Source organism: Oryza glaberrima, chromosome 4 (genome assembly GCF_000147395.1).
Source record: "Oryza glaberrima chromosome 4, OglaRS2, whole genome shotgun sequence".
NCBI lineage: Eukaryota > Viridiplantae > Streptophyta > Magnoliopsida > Poales > Poaceae > Oryza > Oryza glaberrima.
The window spans coordinates 31,122,379-31,144,687 of NC_068329.1; the positions used below are offsets into that span (position 1 = coordinate 31,122,379).

Here is a 22,309-nt window from a genome sequence, read left to right on the forward strand (position 1 = left end):
ACTTCCACGATTTAGGCCCCCTTTGAATAGCGGTATTGAGAAAACGTAGGAATATGAAAAACGTAGGATTTTGATAGGAATGTAAGTGTAAAACGGAGGATTGCAAAACGCATGAAAAACAAAGGAATGACTGTTTGATTGAACCATAGGAAAAACACAGGAATTGGATGAGAGAGATAGACTCAAAGGAAAGTTAGCAAGAGGTTGAAGCTCTTGCTAAATTTCCTCCAAAATCTCTATAGGATTGTCCATTCCGTAAGAATTTCAAAGGATTGGATAGTTTTCAATCCTTTGTTTCAGATGGCTCTATAGGAAATTTTCCTATAAGATTGAAATCCTCTAAAATTCCTATGTTTTTCCTCCAAATAAAAGGGGCCCTTAATTCCTGCGTTTTTCCTGCGGTCCAATCAAACGGCCATTCCTGTGTTTTTCCTGAGTTTTGCAATCCTCTATTTTACACTTGCACTCGTATTAAAATCCTACGTTTTTCTTATTTCTATGTTTTTTTAATCATGTGATTCAAAGGGGCCCTTAGACCTCCAGGTTGGTTTTTTTGCCTGATGATGCCATTTTGTCCTATTTTGCCTAACCATCCATGAGTTCACGGCCTTAGGCCTTTCACAGTGCACCGAGCTAGCGCGTGATCTTGTTGCGCCAGCTCGGATTCGGGTCGACGTGGAGCAAACGCCCATGCCTCAGCTAGGTTTCTCGTCCCTTGTCTGAGCGGCGCAAAACTTCGGGGTGGCAAGGGCGCGAGCGGACGGGGAAAACCGAGAAACGCCCGCTGTGGGTAGCATTTCTTCGCTGCCCCGTGACCTCCCCAAATCGCCCTCCATAATCCCCACGACATCAGACATGCTAGTAATTTCAGATCGAAAAAACATCCATCTTGAAAGAAAAATCAAGAACATAAATCCATGGCGGGTCGCCTGCTGCCGCCTTGCCTCCTCTCCCTCCCCTCTCCCCCCCCCCCCCCACACGGGTCGCTTCTCCGCTGCGGCCGTGGCCACCTCCTTCGTGGACTACTGTAGCGAGGAGGAGGGGGAGGAGGAGAGGAAGGCAGCCATGGCGAGGGTGCGCGCCTACACGGCCTCGAGAAGTCCGTCGCCGAGAGCGATGGAGGGGAGGGCTAGGAGAAGTGATGTCTCGCTGAGGATAGGTGGGGAAATGAATTCCGTCCCACTCCCCTGTGTCCACACGTGAGGTCACGTCCACTGTGGGCTCAGTTTACTCCTACAGTACATTCAACCAGTTAAGCCACATAAAAGAGTGTATTTGCACTGTAGGAATGTGTGTCTTTGCACCAATATTTTAGACGAGGTTCCGGGTTAGGGTGTTTGCAGCCCTTAGGGAGAGGCGATAGACTAGCAACAAAGGGTACTATCTCGCACTTGAATTGGTGGTTGTGATATTGTACTGCAGAGCGTGATCGTGTCACTATGATGATGTTAGCCTCAAATCGCCTGCTACAGTACTACTCTGCAGATGACTGCATACGAGTAGGGTAGGTTGATTGACTGGTTGATGGATTGGACCTTGGTACTCGAGTGTCAGTTTGATCATGCATCAACACATGCGATAAACAGTGCAGATCACTCCTTAATTACGCTGGCTACAATCATGCATGAATTCCCCTCATTTGACAGGTCGGATATACGAGTAGCATTTGCGACTTGTGGTATTTTCTTTTCTAGAGTACTACACGAGTGAGCTGGACAAAAACAAGAGTGTAGAGATTGGCAACGGGCCATACATAGCAGGCACACGCTCGATCCGAGGCTCTCTCACCCGACCTACGCATTAATGTTCATGTATATATCGACCGGCACAAATAACCCGCTGCGTATATAATGGTCTTTTCATAACATGAGTAATATCTTCATAAATAAATAACTGAATAGAAAGCAACATAGTTAATTCAACACAAACAATTAAGAGATACTCCAGTACTCCTATACTCTACATGTTACAGTCACCTTAATTACACTCTTAATTATCCTTGCTCTTAGCTCCTAGTCAGGGTCCATCCAGACCTAGCCTAGGCACTGCACGGTACTACGTGTTGATCATCGGAACTCACACCGTGTTTACGCAGTAGTTGCAAACTTTTTTTCAAACTTATAACTTTTCCATTACATAAAAACTTATCTACACACATAAATTTTCAACTTTTTCATCACATCATTCCAATTTCAACCAAACTTCCAATTTTAGGTGGTGTTTGGGAAGGAGGGACTAAACTTTAGTCCATCTCACAAAAAAACATAAGTTTCTATGAGAGGGACTAAAATTTTTGTGAGAGAGACTAAAGTTTAGTCCCTCATTCCTAAACACCACCTTAGAGCAGGTACAATAGCAGGCTATAAGCCAGCTGCAAACATATTTTAGTGAGATAAATGAGGAGAGAGAAGGGCAGCGGGCTACATATTTATAGCCAGCTGTAGCACGGACTCCAAGACGCAGCGTGTGTATGGCATGTGGGACCAAGTATTAATAGTGTAGTATGTAACTATTATATGAATGAGCTATTAGGTTAACTATAGATGAATTGGAGTTAGTAGTTAGCTATATACTAGTATTAAACTTGCTCTTAGTGTAAACTAAACACATCCTCGGTGGCAATGGCATCCTCGACTCGACTCGACTGGACGTGCTGTATGCACATGTAGTAGTAGTACTGTACTAGTAGTCATAAAATAAAATGCACCATCGATCACATCAGATTACTCCCGTCTCCCGACCAACGTACGCAGATGCATGGTGCAGATCCAGAAGAGATGGGCGGTGGAAGACCGTGTCTGTTTTGTGGCAATGGCAATGCATCAGTCCCAGGGGAGGGAGCTGCTGTTGCATGTAAACTCTGTTCGATCAGATTCAGAGGGTATCAGCTGCCTCGTGTTCAGTTGAGCGTTGACTCTGATAACCCAGGTCACCACCTCTCTGCCTGACACCAACTCATCGCCACATCTGTTTTTCTCTGCAAATACTGTACTACTCCCTCCTTTTTTTTAATTAATCATCGTATAATAGAATTTAAAATTTCTCAAATTAATCATCATATAACCATATAAACATAGATTTCATCGTAATACAATTAATACAGTATGAGAGAATACATATGTGCATGCTAAGGTGTAATTGGCATATTGTTTTAATCAATGCATGTATTATGGTAGAATGTGTGCATGATATCTTAATTAATGTGATTTAAATTATCTTTAGTCTTGGTGTATAAACATAAAGTTTTATATATGATGATCAATTTGGAAAGAAGAGAGTACTACTATTCCTACGTAGTGAGAAGACTAGTAGACAGCAAAAATACATTGATCGACGTGGAAGGGAGTGATATATCATATGTTAATACATTTTCTTTTTTTTTCATAACCATTTGAGTGGTATGCAAATAACGAGGGAATATCCCCTCGAGAATAAAAATAGTTTCCCGATGTAGAGCCCCGTTCTTTCTAGTTGTTTAATTGAGTGAGCTAGTTACCATTTTCCCGTGAGCATATTTCTCAAATTACTAAATAGTATGTTTCGTGTAAAAGAAATTTGTATAGAAATATTTTACACTATGCCAGGTCAGGTTATAACTTTTGACGGGCTCAACGTTCATCCTTGACGAGTTTGATCTTGGTCAAAGATGAGTGGTCAGTGATGACTTCACTTATCTCTAACGGATCAAGGCCCGTTAGAGGGCGACCTTTTGTCAGGCACAAATGACGCCCCGTCACATGTGATGGCCTACCTGTGATGAGCCTCGGCTGATGTCCAAACCTATTACGACCTTTATATGGACTCGCCAAAGGTGAGGCCATTTGTGATAAGCATTTCGGCTCGTCAAATGTGGACCGATCTAGTATAGTGTTAAAATGTTCAAACAAATTTGTTTTTCAAAATTTTGTAATATTTAATACTCGATTAATCATACGGTAATGGCTTATCTAATTTCGTGTGCTGCTAAAAATGTAAGCCAACCAGCTAGTTACTACGGAACTCAGCCATTCGTAATAGAAGGATAGAAACCAAAGAGTGTTTCAACACAAGGATCTTTTGGCGATAGCCCTAGTAGCGAGAACCAAGAAGGAGGTTAAAACTTGGGCCCTAACAAAAGCGAAACGATACGATAGCTCATCCTTTAACTTGTGCGACATTTTTTTACTCGGCACAATATTTAATAAAATCGGCACACTCTAAATACCGGTTTGTTAAAAAATAAAAGAGATGGAAGCGCGTGTTATATATGCGTGGCGGCTCAGTGTCTCCCGATCAACCTACGCAGTGCGTAATGCGCGCTGTGTGTCTCACACCACTGGGACGAGAGAGTTTGGTGGTCTCGTCGATTGATCGTGTGCTTTATTTAATTTTTGGCAAACAATTGCCCTTTACTTGTCCATATCTCCGGCTGTGTTCCCATCCAATGAACCATGCAGATCGAGAAATGCAATCCAACAGCGCAGCGACCACATAAATACTGTTGCCGTTTAAGAATAGTATAGTACAGTACTAGCTCCAATTCATCTATAGCTAATATAATACTCAATTCATACCATAGCTACTTACTATGCTATTAATATATGGTCCCACCTATCATACACATATTGTGTCTTGGAGTCCATGCTGTAGCTGGCTACTGCCAAGTCGATCGGCCTGGACTTGTTTTTAATTTGCATGCACGCGACGCCTTGTACCCGTGACTCTCGACACTCTCACCACTTGACCAATGTACAATTGCTAATTCCATCTCCGGTATAACCTGCAACATGGATTATATATACACGACTCGATGCATGCATTTTAAACTTTTTCATGGCACTCCGTTCGATCTATAGATTCGTGTTCCATTACATATATGCTATTGGTATGATGCATATCGGTTCTCACGTATAAGTACAATTGGCTGATTGACACACATAGATTTTACTCTGAATTCGGAAACGATTGATGAAACTCTTGCAACTTGACGTAAAGCAACTCTCCCGTGAGTGAGCGCAACGCAAGAATATTCGTTCCATCATCATGCCTCCCTCATCTGCTCACAATCGCTATCAACAACAGGATGCATATATGCATGCACGTACGTTTGTTGACTGGATCTCATCGATCGTGAATACTCGAGCTAAAATACTTTACATGTCTTTATTCCAGATTGCTTTCCTCCTTCAGTTGATGCAATTAATTATGTATTAGTGTACTCTATTATGTACTTCCCCAGTTCCAAAACAACTTCATTTCTCATACATTCCGTATATATCAATACAAAACCTAAAAACTAGAATACCCTACTTTATCAAATAATGCAAATATTCCCCACATTATTTACTCTAGATACAATTATTTTTTACTTTCATAAACTCCGATGTAATAATTACTTAAAAAATAATTTTGTTTTACAATAACTGAAAGGAGCTTAAAATGAACTGAACTTATTATAAGACGGATGGAGTAGTAACTTCTAGCGTTAAAATATTATCTTCGATTATAACAATTTATTCAACAACTTTATCATCTCGACCAGTCACAACTATTTTCTATTTAATTTTACATATATTTTTAATCAATGTGTAAAAATTTATAAACTATTATTATATTTTGGAATAGATGGGTACTGTACGAAAGACAAAGCGTATTCGTACAAGACAAACCACCTGACCATCCATCCAATCATGAGACATGTACTGCAGGCACCATGGCCCATGCAATGCATGCCCTATGGGGCGCTATCTGCACTGTGCCCCAATCTCGAGGCACCTAGTACCTGCCAGGGCAAAGCACACGACGAGCAAGCCAAGCAGCAAGCAAACATCAAACATTTCTCTCGCTCTTGTAGCCTGATCCCCTATTTTACACCAATGTTTGGCGCCAACCGATGTAGGAGAAGCTAGTGGTAGATCACAAATGGAGTACCTTTGGAATCCAACAGCTCGAGCAGCTGGCACACAGTATCTACCATCGAGCCCATCGTCGAACTTGCAATCCCATTACCCATCCACGAAATGTTCGAAGTCCGATCCGATTACTTTACACTTAGATTAAGTTAGCAACAAGTACGTGTCGCCCAAACAGGTCGAGGTCCTGCGTGTTTCATGGAGAAAAGTTTCCAGCTAGTGCCCAACTTGCTATACTAGCTTCTTTGGTAGCCTTTCAGTTGGGGGCCGCCGATTAAGAAATAACCTCAACGAATTCCATACTCGACGAAATTAAATCTGGCCTGTTTAGGTTTAGGCCCACTTTAATTCAAAGGAAATTCATAGGAATTTTAGAGGATTTCATTCCTATAGGAATTTTTCCTATATAGCTCTTTGAATCAAAGGAATGGATCTTATGGAATCCTATGAAATTCCTATGGATTGCCTAATGCCATGCAAGTTTTAGAGGAATTCTAACATGAGGTAAAACCTTTTGGAAACTTTCCTTTGAGTCTTTATCTCTCCTCTAATTCCTGTGTTTTTCCTGCGGTCCAATCAAACGACCATTCCTGTGTTTTTCCTGTGTTTTGCAATCCTCTGTTTTACACTTACATTCCTATCAAAATCCCGCGTTTTTCCTATTCCTATGTTTTCTCATTCCTGCGATTCAAAGGGGCCCTTAGTATGCAAACAATCATACAAATCAGTCCATTTCTTACCGGATCCAAAAAAGAAGACATATGTTCTGAAATGATGCTGTCATTTGTTTTCAAATTCGACATCCAAAAGGTCCAACTCCAAACGCCCAAACTGGACATGCTTTGAAAACGAAAGGTACAATCCGATTGAAATATCAGGATCAGATTGTACCTGAGAGTGGCAACGCAGAGTCACCAGCGTAAATCATGAGAGAGAGTTTTAGCATATCAAACTAAAAACCAGCTCTCATAATTTTGCCCTTTGCTGTACCACCATCTCGTGATAAAATATGCGATGACCAAAGTTTTCATCTTGTAAACTCGCTAGGCAAATTAATTAACCGTTTACAGGGTTCATTGCAGGACAGAGTTGTACAGATAAAAGGGCACTAGTTAAGTTGACACTCTTTCTATTCAGTTAAGTGAGTAGTTTTCACATATGCACATTTAACATACATCATGCAGAAGCACAAGCCTTCTTCAGAGCATCAAAGACACCCTGGAGAGTCGCATCTTGCACCAGCACAACCTTTTCCCTCGATTTTGAGCCAGAACCAATAGAAACTTCTCTTTTCTTAACTCCAAGTACCTGAATATGTCAAGTAGGTTCTCAAAATTCTGATGTGATCCATAGAAATACAACATCAAATGTTTAAGCACTAACCCAGCTAAAAAAATGTTTAAGCACTGGAAACATCTGTTCTAATTATCATTATCCGATATATGTATCAACGTCTCTGATGAAATGTACAATAACTCTTTTGATTAGAGAACCTATCTCCAGAGTCCAGACTAAGCACACATTCTCAACCAAGTCTCGAGAATAACAGACTCCGTTTTTTATCTCATATTTTGGAGAATGAATAAGATCGAAATTATCTGAACAGATATAATGCAAGGATCTGTAGAGAAAAAACAATATAAACCATGGTGCAACCGTGCAAGGAGCATGGACGGTAATGATCTGCTCAGGATGATAATAATTGACACGGTGAAGTGGGTTAATGATGTATCAGGAATATCTCTTATACTACTGCAATAACAGGTGGAAAACAATGTTATTGGAAACCAAATCTGAGACAAGTTGGTCTGAAGAACAGTTTCACGTGCTCCACGCGGAGCAATTTGGAACTGAGCCACCTTTTTCAGCACACTTAAACTCTAAACAGTGATGACATTGCATCGATTCTTGTAAAGAAAAAGGTTGTTTTCTGTGCTCTAAAACCAAACGCAAAGCAAACCATTTACGCGATGCAAAAATTGTAGAGCCTAGAGTATTAAACTGAATAGTGGACACTCCAAAATCCAAATACCCCGACATAAACCAATGATATCATAGGCTACTTGGAAGAAGTAACACAACTCGCTGAACATAAGCAAAACTAACAAGAACAGTAGGGCAAAGAAGATGAATAGAAATATAGAATGGCAAACCTAGTTAATTCAAGTATTCGATAGTGAAACACATCTCTAAGATGTACTATCAATTTTCAACCGCTGAAAGAATTAATTGTGGCAGGATGTATAAACTCAGCAGAAGTGCACATTTACAGACGTTGTGGAAACAATGCTCTCTACTGCTTGAGGCATGTTTTTTTTCGTTAGCTACATATTCCATCAGCACTAGTTAATGTGAAGTTTGAATCTTGACTGAAAAGGGGGAGTTTTCAACCACGTCTCACTTTCCAGACTAGACAAATATGATGATGTAGTTTTTAAGCAAGTTATATGGTGTATTTTCTTCTGAGAGCCTTGCTGTATCCAAAATTCCTATGCATACAACCATACTGGAGTATAAATCATCATGCCAACTAAAATTGATCTCAATCAGAAAATCCACAAGCAGAGCAAGCAAGAAAGCACTTACGGAGCTGATGAAGTCGACGAGAGCGGCGTTGGCCTCCCCGTCCCTCGCCGGCGCGTCGATCTGGACGCCGACGGCCTCGTCGCCGATCTCTGCAGAATCGAAGGATGCGCGTATGAAGTAAGTAAAGGGCGAAAGTTGGTGTTTAGGGAGGAGGGGAAAGAGGGGGACGGACCGGTGATGGTGGCGAGCTTGGAGCCTGGCTTGGCGTGGATGGAGATGGCGACGGTGGAGGGCGGCATCAGGCGGAGGCAGGCCGGGAAGCCTCCGGCGGCGGCGGCGTTGGGGGCGGCGGGCGGCGGTGGGGCCCCTTTGGCCTTGCCTCGTTGCTTCCCCGGAGCCATGTCTGACGGTGACTGACGACAATCTGGTCGAGCCGTGGAGACGTAGAGAGCAAAAACCAACCGATATGGCCCAGTTTGGGCCTGGTCGCTGGAACTGGGCTGCGGCAGATGATACTTTGCAATCAAGGCCCAGCCCATCATCACCTTGGCAGGATGATCCATCAAGCTAGGAGCTACAGCCAGCGTTGCCGGCAGTAAACAATCCAAGAAAAAAACACGGGGAGTTCTGCACATCTTGAACAACAACTTGGCACTGAATCCTTTAGATGAGTGTTTTTTTAGAAAAAAAAAATACCACTAATAATTTTATGGTAGAAAGACTTTCGTGATAACTGATACTACGCGTTTTCCCAAGAACAGGCCAAAAGAAAAGGTGTAGCAGTAGCATCTTCAGGATTGCCGAAAACTTGGCAATAGGAACAAGTTGTTAGAGAAAAAAAAACTATCCGACCTGCCGGATTCGAACCAGCGACCTAAGGATTTATCTGCAAACACTACAGTCCTCCGCTCTACCAACTGAGCTAAGGTCGGTTTCTGAAAATTTTGTTGAACCATATGATACTTTTACACGTCTTCCGCGTCAAAGAGCTACTCACTCTCTAAATTGGGGATTGTGTACATGACATTCTATGCTACCTCTCACGGTCGCTCCAATTCAGAATTCGGTAATACAAGTAGAATTGAATTGAGAGAAAGATGGTGATGGTCACCAGTAGTCCCTGCAAGAACAGGCGCCATTCTGAAACCTGTGGAACCTGTTGGCGTCCCTCACCACCACCACCCTCCTCACCACCGCCGACAACCCTTTCAAGAACTCGTGGCAGTCGCCGCATACCCGCAGGTTCTTGTACACCCTCACCACCTCGCCGCCGCCGCCGCCGCCGTCTCCGGTGCCGTCGCGCAGCAGCCACAGCCCCACGGCGAGCCTCTCGCTGTGTTCCCTCAGGCTTTCCACCCGCGACTCCTCGTCCACGTCGTGCAGCGCGCACCGCGCGTCGCCGCTGTACCCCAGCCGCTCCCGCATCCTCGCCTCCACCTCCCGCAGGGCGCGCCGGATGTCGCCGGCCTGCGGGTGCGCGTCGTCGCCGCCGCCGTAGAAGAAGTGCACCTCCTTGTCCACCTCCGTCCAGCTGCACCCGCCCTGCTTCCTCAGCCCCTTGCGCCGCATGGCGCCCCTTATCCCCTGGCACTCGCGCCACTCGCCGGCCTCCGCCAGGATGTTCGACAGCATCACGTAGTTCACCGGGTTGTCGCCGTCGACGGCCAGGAGGACGTCGCCCACCTCCCGCCCCACCGCGACGTCCTTGTGCACCCTGCACGCGCTCAGCAGCGTCTGCCACACGCCCACCGTTGGCTCCATTGGCATGCTGAGGATGAGCTCCTTCGCCTCCCGGAGCTCGCCGGCGCGGCCGAGGAGGTCCACCATGCACGCGTAGTGCTCGGCTTTCGGTCTCATCCGCCGGTCTTGACAGATTCTCGAGAAGTACCGGCGGCATTCGTCGACGAGGCCGGAGTGGCTGCACGCCGACAGCAACGCCAGGTAGGCCACCTCGTCGGCCTCCACGCCTTCCGCTTGCATCTCCTCAAACAAGTCGATGGCCTCACGGCCATGCCCATGCTTCCCGACGCCATTGATCATCGCCGTCCACGACACCACATTCCTCGCCGGCATCTCCCGGAACCGCCGTCCAGCCTCGCCGGTGAGGCCGCACTTGAGGTACATGTCAACCAGAGAGTTGGCCACCGACACGTCCAGCCCGGCCGGGGTCTTCGCCGTGTAGCAGTGCACTTGCTTCCCCTGCTCCACGAGAGCAAAGTCCGCGAACACGGCGACCACGCTGGACAGAACATGGCCGTCGGCACGGACGCCGGAGCTCCAGAACCGCCGGAACAGGCACATCGCTTCCTTCACCTGCCCCTCCTGCGCGTGGCCGACGATCACCGTCGTCCACTGGATAGCGTTCCTCCGCTCCAACCCGTCGAACACCTGCATCGCCACCGGCAGGCGGTGGCACTTGACGTATACGTCGAGGAGCGCTCCGGCGAGGATAGCGTTGGACGCTGGGGAGACCCCTCTGACTGCCATGGCCGCGTGGACCTGCGCCCCCTCGCGAGCCGCGCCGAGGCCGCTGCACGCCTTGAGAAGGCTGGCGAAGGTGAACTCGTCGGGCTGCTCGTCGTGCCGCCGCTGCATCTCCCGGAAGACGAGCAGCGAGTCCCTGCCTTGGCCGGCGTGCGCGTAGCCGGAGATCATGGAGTTCCAGGTGGCGAGGTTCCTGGAGGGAATTACGTCGAACACCCGGCGTGCGTCGCCGGTCCACCGGCCCTTGGAGTACATGACGACCAGCGAGTTGGCGACGACGTCGTGCCCCTCGAACCCCGTCCTGACGCAGACGCCATGGATCTGAACACCGGCTCTCGTGCCGCCGCCGCACGCCTTCAAGGTCGCCGACAGCGTGAACTCATTCGGCGAGGTCCCTGAACCCCGCATTTCCCCGAACAGGCGGAGGCACTCTCTGGCCTCCCCGTGGTGCAGGAAGCCCACCATGAGCGCCGTCCAGGACACCACGTTCCTCTCGGGCATTCCGTCGAACACCTCGCCGGCCATGTGAAGCTTCCCGCACTTGGCGTACATGTCGATCAGGTTGTTGTTGAGCATGGTGTCCGACCCGAAGCCGAGCTTCATCAGCGCGGCGTGGAGCTGGACGCCGCCGCGGAGGGACGAGCCTCTCGCGCTCGCCCTGAGCAGATCGGCGATCATCCTCCGCCGCTCCATCGGAAGGAACCCCAGTAGATCAATCGCTCTCAGCTACGACATCAACACGGCGCCCGAATCTGAAGGTCCAGGAATGGCGCTGCTCCTGATCATTGCTGCTAGCAAGGAGATGGATTGCAAATGCGGAAAATACCTTTAAGGCAACAGAACAGTGAGAAACGCCCAGAGATCTTCCAGCTAACTCCACAAGGTGGTGAGCTAGGCAACTTGGGTTCGAAGCCTCACCCCTTATAATTATTTAATATTAGGTTATTCCCTAATATTTATGTCTTTTTGGCAACAGAACAGTGGATTGGGGGGGGGGGGGGGGGGAGTCTTGAAATGTTTGGATAGGAGACCGGGTTTCAACACAGACAAACAGTGGATATGAAAATGCATTTTGGTTGCTGTGTACAGAACTCCCAACTTATATTCACATTTTTCGTGTAAAGAGTCTACAGGCTACAGAGAAGACTACAGGAAAACAAGGTTTTGAACACAAAGAGGTACCTGCATATGTCCAAGTACAACAAACAAACAATTCAACTAATCGTGAACTTCAGATGATATTGCTAAGCTTGCATAGGCTCTTCAGTAAGGCGTCTATGGTCTGAGGAAGCTGTGGCTGAAGAACTCTTGGAAGGACAACCTTTTCACTGGAAGCAATTATGGAAATTTGTTAGCTTCGCACTCTCCATATTTTCAGTGAGAGGTTGTAACAAGATCAAAGGCGCACCTGGATTGCTACACAGAAGTCTGGTGCATATATCAATAGAATCAGGACGTAGCTTGGAAATAACGACTTCTGAGAATGGAAGAGACATGGTTCGGTTTATGCACTGAAGCAGCTGCAGAGACAAATCTGTGATGAGAACTTATGAAAGTTTAGATAAGATAAACAAGGTTGAAGAGAGAACTAGTAGCCACCTGGACATTGCTTCTACCACGGAATGGTGGATAGCCATTCAAGAGCTCGAAGAGAATCGCGCCGATACTCCACAAATCTACCTGCACACAACATACATATGTTCAGATTTCTCCCGTTTGTGTGTGTGGCAAAGAGAGTTAGCCATGTGAGTACATACAACATACCCCACCATCATACTTCTGAAACAGCATAACTTCTGGGGCCATGTACAAACAAGTGCCACAATTTGTATCTGTGTATTCCCCGGGACGAAGAACTCTAGAGACCAGAAGTAAAACTTGGATTAGATTGTCTTATGAGTAGCACGATGCCTTTTGCAACTAATACAGCTTTTTAAAGACTGAGTAACCTCAACCTACAGGTTATGTATGTTGAGCAGTGTACCTTGACAGGCCAAAATCAGATATCTTGAGGATCGCATTGCTGTCAGGAGAAGAGAGCAGGATATTCTGCGGCATACAACAGTTTTATCAGTCAACAATGGTGTCTCAAATCAGTTAGAGCTTAATAACACAAGTAATTAAGAGATGAAAAGAGAGAGATTTGTGGACCTCGGGTTTCAAGTCCCTATGGACGATATGGTGTCTGCGGAGCACTTGCAAGCCAGCTCCTACCACAAGGTGTTGGGCAAGCACAATTTCTTACACATGATTATCTTCTTGTTGTAATTGTAACACAACTCTACTGTAAACTGTGACATTTCTCTTAATGGAAATGGAGGACTAAGGCCCTTTGATCCAAAAAAAAAAAAAATTTGTAACACAACTAACTAAGGTTGCGGGTAATGTGATAGATTGGGGGGCAACAAGAGAAAAGAGATGCTACTAGGGCTAGAAATGAAATTGATATGGCAAATATTACTAGGTGAATTACCGATCTGTCTCATGAAATTGCTGGCGACGCGCTCCTCCACCCTCCCGTTGCGCTGGATGTAGGCCGCCAGGTCTCCTCCCTCGCACAGCTCCAGGACAAGGTACAGGTTGCTCTGGGTCTAACTAAGGAGAAAAATTCACTAGGATTGGTAGAGAAGGAAGAAGAAGAAGACGATGGAGAAGACAAAAGGAGACCTGGATGAGGTCGAGGAGGCGGATGATGTTGGGGTGGGTGACGGCGGCGAGGAAGCGGACCTCGCAGTCGAGGCTGTCGCGGAGGGTGCTGGGGAGGCCAGTCAGCCGCACCTGCTTCACCACCACGGGGGATCCGCTCGACCGCTCCACGGCGCGCCACACCACCGTGGACGGCGGCCGGCCGCCCAGCCGCTCCCGCAGCTCGTAGCTTCCCACCGTCGTCTCCGGCTCCGGCGTGCTCGCCATCGCGAAACCACTGGAAAGGAAATGGATGGATTGGATTTTTTTTTCCTCCTCAGTTTTCGATCTCATCAGATTTTGGCCCAAGCAACTAACTGGGCCAGGCCCAGCCCAAACTGCTATTTTCTTTCTTTACCCGTGTCAAAACATACTACTCCCTCCGTTTCACAATGTAAGTCATTTTAGCATTTCCCACATTCATATTGTTATTAATAAATCTGATCTAGATTCATTAACAACAATATGAATGTGGGAAATGCTAAAATGACTTATATTATGAAACAGAGGAAGTAGTTCTTAATATGTTTGAATTGCTTCCAGTTAGGTGCCAAATCTAACTAGAGTATAAACAAGGGTTTGGGATGCTACCAAATTAAGCTTGGGCATAGCCAACAATTTGGCTCCAATCCTATAGACAAGCATCAAAATGGAATTCAGCAAAAGAGATATGGTTCATCTGAAGTTCTGAAGTCTCAACGAAGTTATTGCCGGATGTACATGAGCCAAAATTGCACAGGCTGGAAACACAAAAACTAGAGCTGTATTAAAATATCCCAGTGGCTGCCGCCTTGTTCAGCGTTCTTCTAAATTTAGTACACATATTATATGACAAAACAGAAAACTCATACCAATCAGGTGTGAGTAAAAAAATATTATACATGCAAGCATCCGACATATATACAAAATCATTTCTATGCTGCCGTGCTAGCAACAAATAGTAGCCTGGTAGTTTTGAAGAAAACCTCTAAGCTGTTTTCACAAAGGTCACAAGGAGCCCATGTATTCTCTATCGCGCCGATTTCTTTTGTATCTTTGCTTTGGGATGTCGACTTCCTGTCTTGGAAACCTACAACAGATATGCAGCTTTTCAGCAGTCTCAAGCATGAACCTAGATACTTCAAATTCATTGTTTTTTTCCGATCGTCGTTTCATTAAACCTAAAGTGTACAAAGTTCAGAAATTTACCAGGACATGCCGTAAGATATCTTCCAATTCTACAGTAATCTCTGAGAAAAGGGGCCGCACATGAGGATTTTCATCCCAACATCGTTCAATCAGTTTGGACAACCTCGGATGCACCTTCGGTGGGATCTCCATGCGCATTCCCTAAAATAATTAAATAAGGGTCAACGTTTACAGTCATCCCTTCATCCTTGAGCATCCATTATTTGTTAATATTATTTACTTTTTTTAACATCCAATGTGTTATGTTGGAGCTTATTGGCATCAAATACATACCTGCCTTACTCCCAGTGCAGCTTGCAAGGGTGTCAGATTTTCGTATGGTATCTACATAGCACATGTATTAGTGGTTATTACATCTGACCATAGTTCACTGCTGTTAAAAAAATTGAGAACTATGAAAACGGCACACAATGCCTTGCCAGCCACAGGTTACCTTTGTAGTGACCAACTCCCATAGAACAATAGCAAAGCTGAAGACATCTGCCTTATGGTCATAAGGCTTATGGTTTATTACCTGGTAACACACGCGATTCTAATAAGTACATTGCACATGCATATTGTCTTAGCTTTGCATAACTCTTCTAAGTATGGCTTTTGCACACTGATCCAAAAAATCAGTGCAGTAAGTAAATGCAAGCGTGATCAATATGTAAGCCAACATGCTTGCAAGGACAGCATAGTCAGGCAGTCTGTGTATGCATACATGTGAAAACAGTAAAATAGTGCATCATGCATCTGTATATGTGCCTAAGCCTGGTGAAATGGGCTTGTGAAACTGAACTTATCATTAGCAAACAGAAAAGACTTTCTGTTGCAGTACAAAAGTCTTATCGAGTAATCAGAAAGGAAAATAAAGGGAAAAAAGGGACACCAGAGGATAAGGAACAAAAGGATCAACATAGTACCTCAGGTGCCATCCATCTATACGTGCCAGTTTCAGCAGTCATTTCTCCCCCTTGAGATCGGAGCCGAGAGACACCAAAGTCTGCGATCTTCACGACCTATTAAGAATTGAATCAGTGCTTCGACATCCTTCAATTGATAAGCAACTTCGAAACAATATGCATACTTGACCAGAGCCAATTAGCAAATTGGCAGTCTTCAAGTCCCTATGGATGATATTATTCTGGTGCAAATAATCCATTCCTTTTGAGATACCAATAGCAATCCTAAGAACAACAGGAAGCTCCAAAGTATTGTTTTGCTTATGAAGGAAGTCATACAAATTACCTCCGGGCATGTACTCTGGATGAGACACACAAATAACAAAGCAAAATATCAGTCGACATGAAATAATCGCAGAAAAGAAATTGCCCGATAATAGATACCCTAGATAGATAAATGCTCTACATTGAGCTGACTTGATCAATTCGGAAAACTCAATACATAAAAATACAAACAAGCAATCCATGGCCTATGCTCGTTTGTGGGATTGAAGCAAGAAAACAGAGTGCACCCTTGGAAAGTTGGAAATCGGAACTGACACATACAAACATTTTTTTCCCTAAAAAAGCAGTAAGATAAATATATAAATGATCTCATGACTACAATGATACTACTACTAACTTAACTCATCTAGATCGCTGGCTCTTGATATTATGTAAGAAATCCTATGGCATGACAAGGGAACAGAATAACAGTATTGTACATAAGTAATTATTTATTTACTATCCATGCAATTCTTGTCCATTATCTAAAAAAAGTATAATTCTTGTCATCTTCTGAATAAATAAAGACTAGACTGTACGAAATATTTGAACCAAACTCCCATGTGAATACGATGATTCAGTAAAGAAGATGCACAAGTATCTTTTTTTAAGTGACTAGAAAAGAGTTTAATTGGGATTCTGAACACAAGTTCACTTGCAGTAAAATGAATTAACACCCTCCTAATAAAGCTCTTCAAAACATCTAAATATTTAATTAACAGCAAGATTGGACAACCAATACCTTACTGCTAATCAATTATGCAATGGGAGTAATCTCAATAAACTAATGTCAAGTTAAAACGTGTGGATGATACATGTATCTTATAAATCCATGGATAGCATCTCCTTATTTATAGGTGCTATACAGGATGAGTCTGATATGAACTTTGCAGCTAGGGGCCCAGAACTCATCGCCTTGCAATACAATAATAGAAAAAAATACTCATGTGATGTGTAAACAATACAGAAATTTGGCTGGTAATTTAGAAAATGAAAATTTGTGTGCTCATTAGGAACGAAGACTTATTTCACATGCATGAATTAGAAAGTAGTAATTCACAGGCTAATTGAAGGGTGGGTAGAGACCTGTTGATAGGAATAGAGTAGCAATATTCTTCTGACCAGACATTTCTTGCACTATTTTCCATCATGGTGTAGGATTCTTTATGCATGGACGCAACAAGCAAATGTAATGGTTACAGTATCCCTCCTATAGACTTAGCTGCTCTTGAAGTCCCTACCAAAATGGATAAAAGACAGGAGTTATCCCCCGTCTTTCGAGATTTTTTGTTTTTAACAATTCCACCTAATGACGCTCACCAAAATGCAAAACTAAAAATGTTCAATCAACAGTTATTTACATTAGATGCCAAGGAAACTAGAGATGAAAAACCAAGCACATTGGTTATACCCAGACATGAGCTCAATCTTTTAGCCACCAACACTACTCAGATTGTAAATATGCCCAAGCACTGCTATCTGAATCTTGAGAAACAAGGATTTTGATTCCTACGAAAAAAATCAGCAGGCAAGATTATCAGCAATATTTGTGTCACCTGTTACAATGAGATACTTTCGATGCTTTGTGCAAGCTCCATAAAATTGGACAACATTTTCATGATCAACACTCCTGGACATGACTTCACTGTATTAGAATTATCTGGAATTTTAAATGATTCAAAGTCAAGTCTATGCATCAAAGTGATTTCAAAAGAAAGCTTACTTTAAAATCATTATTTCTTGCAAGAACTCCACTTTCGAAGAATCGTTAACATGTTCAGATCTAAGAAATTTTACTGCAACATCCACACCGAGATAAGTTCCTCGATATCTGCAGCCGAGGATACAAACAAGACCACTTGGTTAATGAACTGCTGATCTTGCTAGAAACATTAAAAAATATAGAATAATGCACACAGCAATATGTCTCCACAAGTTGAAATCAGAAACCCAGAACACAACTAGCTTTGTGACTATTTGTTGATAGTGCCCCCTTGTGAAACCATTTGCTTGTAAACAGATGTAAGAAAGGTCATGCAATCCACACTAGCAGTTGAGTTGTACCTGTTGTTCTAAATAACTACCTCCGTTCTTTCCTAATATTCATTATTCCTAAGTAATAAGAGTTGCATGTTTCTTACAGATCCCCAGAAGATCCGGATGCAATTTTCTCCCCAATTTGCAGCAAACTCCTGTCGAATTCAGAATCTCCTATCTTTTCCTGCAGCTCTAGAACTTTCTCTGATTGTGACAAATTTGTCGGATTAGACAATGAGCCCTACATACAAGAAGTTCAATTCTGTAAAGGAAAAGGATAGGGATGGCATGTTCATTTCTTCAAGTCTTGTAATGCTGACTTGAGAGTATTTACAGGACTGCATTTAATGCAAAAAGGAGGTAACTTGCAAGCATGTTGACTTCCTAACCAGCAAGACACCTTTAAATTTCAAGCAATCGTGTTGATTAAATGGAGAAATAGGAAGAACCATACATGGCTGCTTGCCTCTGCCTCTATAAGCTTCTGAAGCAAACCATCCGTTTCCTGCACATAGTGTTAGGCAATGTTTTAATTTGTGGAACACCTTGAAGCATAGTGTACTTAACAATCTGATTATCTAATTTTATGGTTTTCCACCATAAGTAGTCATGATTAAAAGTTCGAAACATAATTTGTAGAGTTCTGTAATTGTGTGAAAAAAAATAAGCTATAACCATGACGATGCTCTAAGTTTACCTCTGTATCCCAGCCATCAACAACAAACACATCGAGACAAAAGCCATCTGATGTTGAGAACACATGAGCTTCACGGATGTTCAACCCAATATCAGACAGTATCGCGGATAGCTGTAAAACAATATCTCACAGTTCAAGCGGTGACACAAGAAGGTGTGGTATTCGTATGGAGGTCTCTAAATAGAAATCACAAAGTACATGGCCTTGCCTTACTGAGGAGCTTTGGCTTGTCTATGGAAGAAAAAATAATTTCATGAACACGGACGAATTTCGAGTCCCTTCTGCAAAATTAAGAGAATGGTTATGGACAAATCATGTAAAAAATGATTAAAGATGATTGCTCAGGCAAATTAAGAGAATGGTTCACGAAAAGAAAGCATATAATACATGAGTGCTAAACTAGTCTGGATATCAGAAAGAAGTCCATATAAAAAGAATAGGCAAAGAAGACGTTACTAATCATTTCAAAGAATTATATGAGAACTGTTGTGCACCGATGTAGAGAGCAAAGGCTCATATCCACAAAACTCAACAATTCAAACAAGGCTGATTAGAGCAACTAGCCTGATTGCATATAACTGCAGTAACACCAACTATAAAGGTTGCTCTTAAGTATCATGACGGAAGCTTTGTACCAAAGAGGAACACAGTGTTCTTTTATGGACAGAACAACCTTTCAGTCAAGTTAGCACCCTTCTGGAAACATAATCTATGTTTATACAAATGAAATGGAAATTTCGCATTCTTGCAGTTTTTAGATCGAACCAGATGGTTGAAACCTGAAACTGACGTTCCGGATTAATTGATTGTTATTATGGTATAGATATGTCATACGCACAGCACAACAGCTTAGTAACAAAAATACCTTGCAGAACTGGCTTCGAAGTCATCCACACCTTTTCCTCTCTCTAGACTCAGGTCTTCCATCATCCTTTCATATGGCTCGGATTCTGTGAATTCATCATCTCTGTCCAATATTCACAGGCACAATCGATGTTAACACAAAAGATATACTGATAAGTTGGCTTGATATTTACAGAAGAAGAAGCATTTTTGTTTGGACAAAGAGATACCATTCCGAACACGAAAAGAAAGGTACATACACTCCACTGAAATCAACTGTGTCCTCAACTAGTAAAGTATATATATATATATATATATATGCATTGGAAAGTTGGTGACCTATACCTCAAATTGATAGGGAGAAAGCCCCCACCATTACCGTTTTCAGTTGGAGTTGATCCAGAGTCTACCCCTATGTAGCGGGCATGGAAGATTGGGCGCTTTTCAGGGTCGGCGCAGTCGGCGAGAATCCTCCGGTGCAGCAGCACTTGCTCTGCCTTGCTGACATCCAGATCGATCAGATAGCTGCACAGGCAAGAAGATTGGACTTTGAAAGGCGAGAAAAGCAAAACAACTGAGAGACAGGCGAGAAGCATCGTATGTGTACTACCTTTCGGGCAAGCGAAGGAAGTGGCGGTCGAGCTCAACGCGGAAGGAGGAAGGGTTGGAGATGGCCTCCTCGTTGCGAATCGCCACCAGGCGCTCGTAGATGACGTTCCTAATGTCAGGGGACCCGTGCACGCTACCGCCGCCGCCGCCGCCGCCGGAACCGAGTCCCGCGGCGGCGGCGGCGGCACGGGGAGAGGGTCCCGAGCTCTCGGCCACGCCCTCCTCGATGTCGTCCTCCATCTCCCCCGCGGCGGCGAGGTGCCGCCTACGCGAGTCCCCCCATAGCGACGTCGTCCACTACGTCTCAGGAGGAGGCGGCGAGAGAGAGGCGGTAGTAGAAGAAGCCTGAGCTGAGGTATCCAATCCAAGAGGTGGTGAGGAATCCGAGGGGATCTTTTTGGCGCGAGAATCTTCTAGAGGATGGCGCGGGCCGGCCGGCCGGGCGGTGGGCTAATATTTGTAGGGTGAAATTCCTCGCCGGAGCGGAGATTCCAATCCAAACGCCGGCGAGGCGAAGCGAGACGACGAACTGAGCAGCGTCTCGCTCTCTCGCAGTCGCAGCAGAAGGAGGAGGGAGATTTTCCTTTTCTCTTTTTTTTTTCCTTTCTTTTTATTATGAATTTTTGGCTTTGGTGGAATGGAATTATGGAAAAAAATGAAATGGAAGCAGGAGGAGGAGGAGGAGGATCTTCTGCGCCGTCGCGCCACAGGAGATATAGCTTCTTACTGCATCCAGTAGGGACGCGACGCGTGGCGGCGGAGGGGGTGTCCTTATCCGATTCCGGGGGGCGAGATGGACGGTCTGGATTCATCGTGGAGCAATCGGACGCCGGCGGGACGGGCGCCCGCCGGAGAGTTAAAGTTTGGGTGGGGACCACCAGTCCTTTCCGCAAGTACCGGAGATTGGACAAACGGACGCTGGAAAGGGTGGAATCAGAGTACGGCTCGCTGTACGGTGGGCCCGCCGTGCTTTCCATCTCCTTCTCTCTTTGCCTGGCCCACCGGGCAGTGACCTCCGGTAGTAGTAGTTCCCCTAAACTTGCACAGATTAATTTTCGAGTAAATTCCATTTGATAAAACTATCACTTTGCTACAGCTTTATTCAGAGTAAACCATAACGGTGTGTGTCTAACATGTGGCCTGACATAATTTTGTGTTTTTGAGTGCGTGCCTAGCAAATAAGCCTAGACAAATCAAGCTATTACGGTTACAGTTTTATGATAAAATCATCAGCTATTGTTATAGTTTGCTGAAATTTACTTTTATTTTTTTTAATATTAATTTGCAAACAAAATACTCCTACAAATCTTACTCCATTGATTTATGGTTGTTTTGGCAAAACTCCATATCCTTAATCCACGACAAATTTAAAGTTTGTAAATTAAATTATAATGATTTATTTACATTCTGTCTTAAGTGATGATAAAATGATTCTTCAAATTTTATCAATGTGATCTCAGATTTAGGATCATGCCAAACAGAGCACAAAACTCACGTATTTACAAGCGGAGAAATTATGTGTCTGCTAGCCTACTCCAATTGTTAAGTACAGTGTACTACTACTTGTTATAACATCAATATCAATGTCAAACCTTCGTTTTATATAATAGCAACGGCCAAAATTCACTGCTAGATTATGCTAACCTGATAGCAAATCAATGTTAAGTTATTAGTACTTCATTACTCACATACATAAGATTCTAGCAACTGGATCCAAGATACCACGCTTGACCGCATCCAGTTAGCTTCTAATTTCAACGATGTGCCTTGCATGCTTAATTCACTAACTAAGCAATTGATAAACAATTTACTAGTTTGCATCAACAGAGAAAGAGATCGTACTTGCTCCAACTTGTCCCGACGTGTCCAACACGTTCCTCTTCGACGTAACTTGTGTTTTAAAGTTGGCAATGACACGGAGTTAATTATAACTGTTTTTCAAGTGATAAACACATTGTCAATGTCACCACTGTGCTGGGGCACTACTCGAGCAAAACGCATCAAGTTGCAATTAAAAAAACTTCCGATGAAAGAAACATAAACTCAGAAGAATAATCAACCTCGATGATATTACGATATTTTCATTGATTAAGAGCAGCAAGGGCCAAATCAAATCTTCAGGTCAGAAGCAGCGGCAGTAC

General features: G+C 44.0%; 4 protein-coding genes and 1 non-coding gene across 10 annotated transcripts; all 5 read right to left on the reverse strand.

The window, feature by feature from the left end:
* Window positions 1-6,891: 6,891 nt before the first annotated feature.
* LOC127769918 (uncharacterized) lies at window positions 6,892-8,995 on the reverse strand. Its single transcript, XM_052295578.1, has 3 exons — window positions 8,650-8,995; window positions 8,478-8,566; window positions 6,892-7,199 (listed from the first exon to the last, which is right to left on the reverse strand). The coding sequence occupies exons 1-3, from the start codon at window positions 8,978-8,980 to the stop codon at window positions 7,068-7,070; spliced, it is 552 nt and encodes a 183-aa protein (XP_052151538.1). The 5' UTR covers window positions 8,981-8,995; the 3' UTR covers window positions 6,892-7,067.
* A 268-nt stretch (window positions 8,996-9,263) lies between these two features.
* TRNAY-GUA (transfer RNA tyrosine (anticodon GUA)) lies at window positions 9,264-9,349 on the reverse strand. Its single transcript is given in 2 exon segments — window positions 9,264-9,299; window positions 9,313-9,349. It is a non-coding gene; the product is annotated as a tRNA-Tyr (tRNA).
* Window positions 9,350-9,382: 33 nt separating this feature from the next.
* LOC127769311 (putative pentatricopeptide repeat-containing protein At3g15130) lies at window positions 9,383-11,869 on the reverse strand. The gene has a single exon (XM_052294851.1). It carries the CDS (start codon window positions 11,592-11,594, stop codon window positions 9,525-9,527), a length of 2,070 nt encoding a protein of 689 aa, XP_052150811.1. The 5' UTR covers window positions 11,595-11,869; the 3' UTR covers window positions 9,383-9,524.
* Window positions 11,870-11,987: 118 nt separating this feature from the next.
* Window positions 11,988-13,974, reverse strand: LOC127769312 (serine/threonine-protein kinase ATG1t). Of its 3 annotated transcripts, none has more exons than XM_052294852.1 (8): window positions 13,569-13,863; window positions 13,375-13,492; window positions 13,053-13,111; window positions 12,886-12,950; window positions 12,666-12,759; window positions 12,501-12,581; window positions 12,310-12,421; window positions 11,988-12,229 (listed from the first exon to the last, which is right to left on the reverse strand). In XM_052294852.1, exons 1-8 carry the CDS (start codon window positions 13,812-13,814, stop codon window positions 12,177-12,179), a joined length of 828 nt encoding a protein of 275 aa, XP_052150812.1. In that variant the 5' UTR covers window positions 13,815-13,863; the 3' UTR covers window positions 11,988-12,176. The 3 variants fall into 3 exon arrangements, 2 of the variants coding, with proteins under 2 accessions (XP_052150812.1, XP_052150813.1); XR_008016754.1 differs by having other exon boundaries at window positions 12,200-12,229; window positions 12,659-12,759; window positions 13,569-13,974; XM_052294853.1 differs by lacking the exon at window positions 13,053-13,111 and having other exon boundaries at window positions 12,659-12,759; window positions 13,375-13,496; window positions 13,569-13,960.
* A 353-nt stretch (window positions 13,975-14,327) lies between these two features.
* LOC127770062 (serine/threonine-protein kinase STY8-like) lies at window positions 14,328-20,815 on the reverse strand. 4 transcript variants are annotated; one of them, XM_052295730.1, is made up of 15 exons: window positions 20,170-20,815; window positions 19,905-20,084; window positions 19,582-19,683; window positions 18,925-18,997; window positions 18,717-18,827; window positions 18,474-18,524; window positions 18,124-18,260; window positions 17,706-17,813; window positions 17,539-17,627; window positions 15,844-16,019; window positions 15,680-15,766; window positions 15,208-15,288; window positions 15,048-15,098; window positions 14,775-14,915; window positions 14,328-14,655 (listed from the first exon to the last, which is right to left on the reverse strand). In XM_052295730.1, the coding sequence occupies exons 1-15, from the start codon at window positions 20,406-20,408 to the stop codon at window positions 14,596-14,598; spliced, it is 1,686 nt and encodes a 561-aa protein (XP_052151690.1). In that variant the 5' UTR covers window positions 20,409-20,815; the 3' UTR covers window positions 14,328-14,595. The 4 variants fall into 4 exon arrangements, with proteins under 4 accessions (XP_052151690.1, XP_052151689.1, XP_052151688.1 ...); XM_052295729.1 differs by having other exon boundaries at window positions 15,680-15,775; window positions 18,925-18,994; window positions 20,170-20,813; XM_052295728.1 differs by having other exon boundaries at window positions 15,680-15,775; window positions 20,170-20,811.
* Between the last annotated feature and the right edge of the window lie 1,494 nt (window positions 20,816-22,309).

What these genes read in the sequence shown, in the direction of transcription:
- LOC127769918 (XM_052295578.1), bottom strand. Translation starts at nt 8,980, where the DNA reads ATGGATCATCCTGCCAAGGTGATGATGGGCTGGGCCTTGATTGCAAAG. An exon ending in CAAGCTCGCCACCATCACCG is followed by an intron (nt 8,567 to 8,649) that starts GTCCGTCCCCCT and finishes TCGATTCTGCAG; the next exon opens with AGATCGGCGACGAGGCCGTC. An exon ending in TCGTCGACTTCATCAGCTCC is followed by an intron (nt 7,200 to 8,477) that starts GTAAGTGCTTTC and finishes TGACATATTCAG; the next exon opens with GTACTTGGAGTTAAGAAAAG.
- LOC127769311 (XM_052294851.1), bottom strand. Translation starts at nt 11,594, where the DNA reads ATGGAGCGGCGGAGGATGATCGCCGATCTGCTCAGGGCGAGCGCGAGA.
- LOC127769312 (XM_052294853.1), bottom strand. Translation starts at nt 13,880, where the DNA reads ATGAGATCGAAAACTGAGGAGGAAAAAAAAATCCAATCCATCCATTTC. An exon ending in GCCTCCTCGACCTCATCCAG is followed by an intron (nt 13,497 to 13,568) that starts GTCTCCTTTTGT and finishes TTTTCTCCTTAG; the next exon opens with TTAGACCCAGAGCAACCTGT. An exon ending in CAATTTCATGAGACAGATCG is followed by an intron (nt 12,951 to 13,374) that starts GTAATTCACCTA and finishes TGTATGCCGCAG; the next exon opens with AATATCCTGCTCTCTTCTCC.
- LOC127770062 (XM_052295728.1), bottom strand. Translation starts at nt 20,408, where the DNA reads ATGGAGGACGACATCGAGGAGGGCGTGGCCGAGAGCTCGGGACCCTCT. An exon ending in TTTCTCCCTATCAATTTGAG is followed by an intron (nt 19,684 to 19,904) that starts GTATAGGTCACC and finishes AATATTGGACAG; the next exon opens with AGATGATGAATTCACAGAAT. An exon ending in AGGCAGAGGCAAGCAGCCAT is followed by an intron (nt 18,261 to 18,473) that starts GTATGGTTCTTC and finishes TCTTGTATGTAG; the next exon opens with GGCTCATTGTCTAATCCGAC.